Consider the following 8928-nt stretch of genomic DNA (forward strand, 5'->3'; position numbering starts at 1 on the left):
GAACCTGCAGCAGGCAGCCTGCTCTCACCCCGCACACAGATCTGGGGGTCCACATGCCCCCCATGCCTCCCCCAGGGGTGCACGCAGTGGCGGTGATCCATCCCCCAGCCCATGCCCCCCGGATGAGCTGCTCATGGCTCCGCCCTGCACCCCCGCCCCAGCTGAGCAGCGCTGGCCCCTGCCTCATTCCCTCCCTCACTGTGGGGGCCTCAATCTGCCCTCTTCTCTCCTCTCACACACCTTCCCCCCACAGACTTCCTATCCAGATGCTGGTGTCCAAGCCGCCAGGCTGCATTCCTGGCTGTGTGCATGCACATAGCATTTAATGCTTAGCAAGTGATATAAGCCATGGGCACTCAACCCCTGGCCTGCAGGCTAGATTTGGCTCACAGAGTCACATTATCTGCCTCATCAGGTTTCTCATGGGTCCAATAATTTGGCAGTGGGGCCAGGGTGGCAGTATTAGCTGCTGCTCCCTTGCTGGCAAACTTCTGGACCCATGGGGAGCCCAGTGGGCTCTGAAAACATGGCCCTGCATACTAGGTTGGGTGCACACAGCCAAATCTGGGTACACGAGGCCCAATCCTATGAGGGATCTGACTCACGGACTGGCCCCAAACTACTCATCCGGCCCACAGAGCTGAAAGGTTAAGCACCACTGATGTAAACTGCTTTTCACAAGTGGCCACTACCTGTATTTTCCTCAGTTTCTGAGCTAAGGAACTTGAGAGGGTTAGATCCTGATTTACAGTTGAACCACTGCAATTACAGTCCATGAGAGCTGTGTACTGAATTAACAAATCACTGTTAACATTCTGATTTCTCTGACAAAAATCAAGCCATAAGAAGTCTCTAATAAGAAATGCCAAATAGCATCCATTTGTATGTCTATGCATTTCCAAGACCCATCTGTAAAGCAGGAATAATATCAATCCTTCTGTTACGAAGACAACACTAATGTTGTGAAACATTCAGATGCTACACTGATGAACATCTCAGAAAAGCCCAGGAGAAAATTGATAATCCTGCATTACAACCAGGATTTGAATGATGTATAATAAATAATGCATGGGGCCACACATGCTAAAATACAAGATATTGAATAGCAGTTCATTCAGTGAGCTGCTGAACTGAATACAGCAGGGGTACCATGGAAAAAATAGTATGTGATCTTGTCATTAGAACCTGTATATTGAATGTACATGTACAAGAGGGGGAAGGAATTGCTACTTATGTGATTTTTCCTAATTTTGAGTGCTTGACTGTCTACCCATAACATTCTTTTAAGGCACTGTTTGCTAGTTATTACAGAATAAGTTTTGCATATATTCTAAATCCTAGACAACCACTCAAGTATTTATTTGTGAACAAGAAAGAAATTGAGGAGTATATACACTGCAGTGCAAAATCTATATAAGGTTCTTCAAAGGATGTAGCTATTATTGGATTCTGTGATCACACAATACCATTATAAAACCAAATGCAACAAAGGTTCTGCTTGACTGTCTAATGCTCAGGTGGCAGCTTAATACAGAAAGTCTACCTGAAGCAGTAACGTAACTTGCAATGAATATCCTTCACTTCATGTCAGATCCTAGTTCAGTTTTTCTATTGAAGGTACATGTGGTAACTGATAATTTATTAATAACATTCATGCTGTATGGCATTACCATTGAGAACTCCTGGTGACCCCTTAATATTGCTGCTATGAATCTACAAAGCCCAACGCAGCTTTTTCCAGGTTGATCCTATGTGACATTTTCACCATTATAATTTTCTTAAATTAATGCATCCCTTGTAGCTACCATTTTGTACTTAGTTATAATGACAAAGGCAACAAAAGTTCCCTCATAAAGAAATCATTACATTTAAAACTGTTTTTATCTTAGAAACACAAACACTGTAAAGAGTTAGGATAAAATCACTTTGTTTTAAAATTCTTCTCCACTTGAAAGAAAGCAACTGAGATTACAGCAATTCAGTAGAAGCAATTTGAAATATTCCAGATTTACCTTCCACATGCTTTTTATACTGCTGGCCCTTCTGATGTTTATTCAAGTACAAGTGAAAAGTTGAGCTTTAATTATTTTTGAAGAATTATATGCTGGTTATGTCTACTAAACCAAAGGACACATTTAATGCATTATCCCAGGACTTAGTTTGCCCCCTTTCCCCAACATCAAACTGGAATTGCACATGTCTCTACAGAGTCCACAATAAGGAAAAAACTCACCATTCTAACTACTTCAGGGTAAGTCTGCTCTGTCAAACAGCCTCTGCTTATTGTGATGTAGTCCACCAGTTCATTAAGAGTAGAGCGCTTGTATTCTTTCATTTTAAGGTCTGATAGTGTGTCCATGAAGTCAAAAATGACACAACACTGTTGAAGTTTCTTTAGGAACAGTTCAGGCTGCTCTGAAGATGGAACGTCTATGGAACAAGAAAAGAAGTCTTCGTAAGTCTGTTATCTTTTTACATGAAACGCTAATTCCTTTTGAAGTGCACTTTCAAAGGAAAGCAGTATCGGTACAGTTTTCATAAAACACTGCTCAAATCATCAACAACGTCGCTGTAGGAATTTCCCTAATATTTAATAGTTCGTATCTTGGATACTGAATTTTAACAGTATTATTTATTCACCTGCTACTAAAAAATAAGATTAATCAGAAGAAGGCAAGACTTACAGAAGAATACAAATTCATGCACATAAACTCTCTCAGTGGGTTTCAACCTTTTTTCATTTGCAGACCCCTTTGGAAATTTCAAATGGAGGTGCAGACCCCTCTGAATTGTAAGTGTGGGTATTCACACACTTCTGATTGATCATACTCATCTTTTGTAGACCCCTTAGACACACTAAGTAAGGAAAAGCAGTCAGAAATATTACAGTCTTAAATGATGAATTAATCTTAATATTACACAAAAAATGCAGTGCCATACTAAAATCCCATAAAAATTAATCTACCGATTCTGTTTTTCCAAACATTTCCACAGATTTCATTATTTCCATGTTGGCAGTTTCTGTAATAAAATTGGTTGTAATTTTGCCAGTAGTCAGTGAAGTTTTCGGCTATAGAAGCCCACAAAAGCAGTGGGATACATTGCCCTTTAGTGTATGCTATCTGGTGTCTGTATAACCAGCCATTATTTTCCCCAGTGCTGTAAAGTATTCTTGGGTGGTAATGTAGAAAGTGTAATTGCTGCTTTTCTTTCTCTTGCTAGTCTTCCTGGGTGAGGGGCTTAGCAAAACTACATTAAGTAAAAGCAGACTAAAAGGCACTATCAGATATGTTTGAACAGTTTCATCTTACTTAGAAGGATGGGTAGATAATCTTCTATTCTATCAACAGAACAGGTAGAAAACTAGATTTATTTTGTTTTCATGTACACAGGGGCCAACAGTGATGGACAACTCATTGAAAGGAATCTTGATTTTTATTACATTTAAGACACCAGGCAACTGCAAAACTTCTCCCACTCCAACTCCTAAGTCTTTATTAAGAAATGGTTGCTTTGCATCAGCATGAATTAGCCAAATGGTCTTCAAAGAAGACTACAAAATGTTCACATTTATCTTATTCATTTGTTAAACTAGAAACAGAATAATATTCCACGCACGTTTGCAATGTATACTATTAATAATCCACAAAAAAATCAATTACATCTATACTTTCCTCTTTCAGTGCAAGTTGTGTATTCTTTTATATACATTTCAAATTTCTTGAACTTGACATGCATTAGTGCACATGAGGACAGCGTTTGACCAGCTGTTTATCATCAGGGCGTGGTAATCATCCAGTTAAAGAAAACTGGAGATAATAGGGATTTGCTGACTAACACAGAGTAGATAAAAACCAATTTTTTTTCTAAAAAAGAATTTAAACAATCAGATTTTTTTAAAGTTTAATTGTAGTTTTGTATTTTTTGTTATGATACTTTACAAAAATTAACCTATATAACAGTAGTTTTAATTTAAGATATGTTAGAGCTCAAAGATATCATCATGGAATAGGAATTATAACTTCTAATTATATATTATGAGACAATATAGTCATGTAACCTTTGTAGAAAAGGAGCCAGCAGGAGCCTTGAGGACTGAAAACTAAATCCTTTTCCCTCCCCACCCATTCCAGGCTTCCCCCCAGCCCTTCAGGGTTCCCTGCCCCAACACCAGGGCTCCCTCCAACATCAGCAGCTTACTTTTGCCTGCAAGCGCTGTCCCAGGGAGCAGGAAGGGAAGCTGAACCCGTCTGTCCAGCCACTACCACTGCTACTCTTCCCTGAGCCAAGTCCTACCTAGAGAGCTGCGGCAGCACCCAGGCAAGCTGGTTCTCCTTTCGCGCCTGCTCCCTGGGACAGTGCCGGCAGCCAAAAGTAAACCTGGGGGCTGGAGGGGTTAAGCAGGGATCTGGGGTGCTGCAGAAGCAGGCCCGATCCCAGTTGGTGGGGCATGGGGAAGGGGTTGGGGGGCAGCTGCCCAATTGGAGGGGAGCAGAGGAAGCAATGGGCCCCAATCTGAACCAGGGCAGAGAGGGGGGTGGGTGGAGTGTTTACTCTAATGTGTAGCCTAGAGTGCCTACATGTTAGTGTGACAGGAGCCAGGTATCACAGATCAAAGATAAACCTAGCTTGGGGTGGTGCAACTTTAAGCTGCCTAAAGAGTCCTTAAAACTAATTTCATGTGTTAATGTGTGGACAAGCCAGGGGCTAAGAGCTCCAGGAGGCTCCTAAAACTAACATGGAACAAGGCCAATAGACACCTGGCTTTATTCCAGGTCACAAAATTCTTTCATACATTTTGTGAGCTCCGCAAAAGTTGTCTCAGAGCCAGAGAAGAGAGAGATAGGCATCAGCAGTGTTGTGCTAATACTGCAGCTTGTACCCCATCCTAGTCCTGGAGGTTTTGCATAGATGCTACATTGAAGAGGCAACAGAGACTGGTGTCCTACAAAACTCCAGAGAGAAGAACCACCCATCAGTAGGGACCTGCTAAATTTGTGGTGGAAATGGGCTGTGTGGCAGCTCCTCTAATCTTGCAGGCTGCCCCACATGAAAGCTGATTGGCGGAGGGGCCCCACTGCTCACTCCTGATCAGTGGAAAGGTGAAAACAACCATTTTAAATATGGCACCATTATTGCCTCCCCCCTCTGATCGGCTGCCCCCACCAACAGCTCCACTGCTTGGTCTTGACCGGTCAGAAGGCAAAAATGGTCCATATTTAAAACTACAGTTTTTGTCTTCCTACCTATCCGAAGTAAGCAGCAAGGCCCCTCTGCCAATCGGTAGCTGAGGGGCGATGTGGAGGAACCTGCAAGATTAAACGAGCCGCCGCACAGCCCACTTCTGCCGCAAATTTGGTAGGTCCCTACCCACCAGCGTTTCCTGGGAATTATTAGACAGTACTGATCCAAGCTATCCTAGAGCCATTACTTTTCCCTTTTCTAACTTACAAAGCTGTGCCAGCAACCCCCCATGAGGGTCTGATAACAAATCAAAGAATAGCAGTAAAGAGATCTAGCCTCCGGCTAGTGCATTATGATAATCAACAACTTCCATGTACATCACTTCCAGACAAGCTGCCAGTCTGCAATCCTACCGAATGACTGAATGAGGTCAAGGACAGGGGGATGAATGAGATCTGGAGTTATGTAACCACCTTCTTGATCACCTTTCCCAAGAAAAGAGAACTTCAGGATTGGGAATTGGTTGACGGGAGCCCAGAATTTGCTTCTTTTTTCTTTTTTTTTTTCTTTTTTTTTAAATAAAGAGGCTTATATGTGGAATATTTGAGAATTTCTGTAACCCTATCACCTCACTAGCAGACAGTAACTCTCAATCACACGATCTATGGTTGCAGTGACTGTCACGTTGTCTTTGCATTGTGGTAAGCATTGGGACGTTCTAAAACAGTGTATTATGCAAATAACTAGCTGAAACCTGCAAAACATTTGCAATTACATTTTTATTGCAAAAGTATTTCTTTAAATACAGGATTTTTAGTTATCCTTTGACCGAATACTGTAACAGCATCACACAGCCCCTGAACTGCAGAGGACCCCAGTGCTTCCCTCTGAAGGGGTGGCGCCCCCAGGCAGCACCCACCTGCTGGCACTCTGCCCAAGCAGCTCCAAGAAGCACTGCTGCCATGAAGGGAAGCACCAGGGCCCCCTGCCACTCACCCCCCAGCCACAGGAGAGGCAAGCAGGCAAGCTCCCCGGCCCAACCCCCCCCCCCGTCTGGCCACCGGAGGTACACTTATTAAAAAACATGAAAATGTAAAACTATTAAATTACTATTTTTAAGTGACTCTAAAGTCCTAATTGGATGGATATGTATCAAAATTCATTTAGAAGCAAGTTATATAGCTTATCTAAAATTTACAATCATGCTTGTTACAACCTTAACCACATCAAATGTAGTTAAAGGGCATCACAATTACCAAAACTCAAAAGTTTTGTTGATTAAAATTGTGGGCAGAAAATAAAGCAATTTTTTTCAAACAGAAATCTCCCAGGAATCCAGGTGGAATTTCCTGCAAGCCACACTACATATCTGCAAACCACTCTAACCCTGCCATTGCAAGCTTCTCTCTTCTATATACAAGTTATGAAAACTCCTGGATGCATCTCTTCTTTAATAAGAGAAAGACCAATTAAGCAATGAATTAAAGCAGCGATTACTCTTTTAGAAAAAATGAAATGTAATGCAGTTTTTAAATTTATTCTGGGGTTACACGAGGAATGGAATGACACTTAAAACCCATGCTTTTCCAGTTGCCGACATCTGAAAGGCTGCTTGACCAGGTACAAAAATTACACTTTTACTGGTGTAAGTGATCAGAAACTGGTCTATAACCATAACAGAAGAGAAGTTCAGCATACAAAACCAGTCTAGACCTGTAACAGAAGACAGGTTCAGCACACACAGACTGGTTTAAAAATGGTAGAACGGGGTCTATGATTTGCCCCCCAACCTACCAAAGAGTGAATCTGTGTTCTCCTCACTTAAGGTAAAGGTAACGAGGGACTCAGGGAAGCATGATATGCTCAGCATGAGAGGAAAGGGAGCCACAAAAAATGACAAATCAATCTTCTATGTTCTCTTGCATCAACTATTTTGAAAGCTTTCAAGCATCTTTTCCTCATTCCATACCTTAGAGATAAAGAGATTACACAGAGGATCTCTGAACCTCTCTTCACAGACTGAAATCTTGAGTATAACTTACATAATCAAAACTGAATCAGAATAGTGGGAACTGGCAATATAAATTGATATTCAAGTCACTTTATCTTTACAGCTAATGTTACAGGCAGCCTCTCTCTACCAATGTACCTGCAAATCCAGTTTACTGTTTCCATCACAGCCACTAGAAAGAAAACCCTACCACAAATAAAGGATGATCACATTATTGTTTCCACGGCACAAACCGCATTACCTATTTCTAGTTATAAGTGCATGGTGTTTACTTGAGATATGCTGACATGCAGAGTGACACACTTTGGAAGAATGACTATTACAGTCAATGCAGTGGATGACTTTACTACGTATGTGTAATAATCGCATCATAATGAGATCAAAGGGAGAGCTTAGAACCACTACAGCTAGCTGGTTTTAATTCCTATACCACAACAAAGAAATCAGAAAAATCCCCCCGGAAAGGGAAGGTATAGATGAGAAACAGATACAACAAATAACATTTAACAACCAAAACCAAAACAAATTCCTCTAGAGCCAAGTTAAATCTCTAGAGCAGTGGTGGACAAAATATGGCCCGCAGGCCAGATCCAGCCCACCAGTTGACTGGATCCAGCCTGTGGGGGGGGCCTGCCAAGTGATGGGATCTGGCCTGAGGCTGGCCCCGCAGTGCTCCACATGGGGCCAAACGTCACCCGGGGGCAGCCCAAGCCACACTCAAGCCCACATCCAGCAGAGCTGCTCTTGGTACACGTGCCCAGGTGCTGCTCAAGTCCCCTCACCTCCGGCGGTGGCTCCTTCTGCTCCTGTTGCGCCGCCCCAGGCGGGGAGGAAGCTTCACCTGGGAAGTTCCTGCCCCAGTGGGCAGGGCTCCAGCTCCAGGCTGCCTTCCACCCACTGCGCCTGCTTGGCACAGGAAGCCGATTGGGTGGAAGGCAGCTGGGAGCTTCAGCCAGGCGGCTCTTGCCCCAGCACATGGGGCTCCGGCTCCTGGCTCCCTTCCACCTGCCCTGGCGCACATGGCCGAGTGGGCAGAAAGAAGCTGCAGGCAGAGCCCTGTGTGCCAGGACTGGAGCTGCTCGGCTGAAGTGGCTTCCTCCAAGCCCAGAGCGGCGCAGTAGGAGCAGGAGGAGCTGCAGCTGGAGGTGAGGGGGGCTGAGCAGCACCTCAGCAGCTGCAGTCACACCAAAAGCAGTCCCACCAGTAAGCTGTGTGCTGGCTGGGACTGGGCCAGCAGACATGGGCTGGAGCATAGCATGGGCTGCCCCAGGCAGGACTTGGCCCCATGTGGAGCGCCACAGGGGCATCTGTGGATCATGAAACCCAGGTGAGCTCTGCTGCACACTCCCCTTGCTGCCTCCTCCCTACCCTCATCTCCAGTTGACTCCTGGGACCTAGCATCAAGTTGCCCCCCACACATATGTCAAAACCCCCCACAGGGCAGGAGCGTGCAGGGATTGTGGCTCTACCCCAGGCCCTGGCCTTGTGCTGTCACCACCCCACAACACTCCCTGCCCTCCTGCAGCCCTGTCCCACATAGGAAGTTTTGGTGAGTTGTTGCAGTGCCGAGGGGATGCGGGGAGAGGTTGCTGACCCAGCCCACGACATCTCATCAAAACTCTCTCTGTGACCCACCCCCATGCCCAAATTGCCCACCCTTGCTCTAGAGTCTCTATCAAGGTGGGTGTGTATGTGTGTGTGTGTGTGTGGGGGGGGGGGGGGGGAAAAAAAAA

General features: G+C 44.3%; 1 protein-coding gene across 4 annotated transcripts in view; it reads right to left on the minus strand.

Annotated features, from left to right (window-relative positions):
- Positions 1–8928, minus strand: part of PPP2R5E (protein phosphatase 2 regulatory subunit B'epsilon) — a 135564-nt gene that overhangs the window by 64881 nt on the left and 61755 nt on the right. For all 4 annotated transcript variants that reach the window (XM_019518440.1, XM_019518439.1, XM_019518442.1 and 1 more), the window contains exon 3: positions 2234–2430. In XM_019518440.1, coding sequence (XP_019373985.1) covers positions 2234–2430 — 197 coding nt within the window. The remainder of the gene's footprint in view (positions 1–2233; positions 2431–8928) is intronic.

This window comes from Gavialis gangeticus, unplaced genomic scaffold, assembly GCF_001723915.1.
Source record: "Gavialis gangeticus isolate Ggan-Ray unplaced genomic scaffold, GavGan_comp1, whole genome shotgun sequence".
Lineage (NCBI taxonomy): Eukaryota > Metazoa > Chordata > Crocodylia > Gavialidae > Gavialis > Gavialis gangeticus.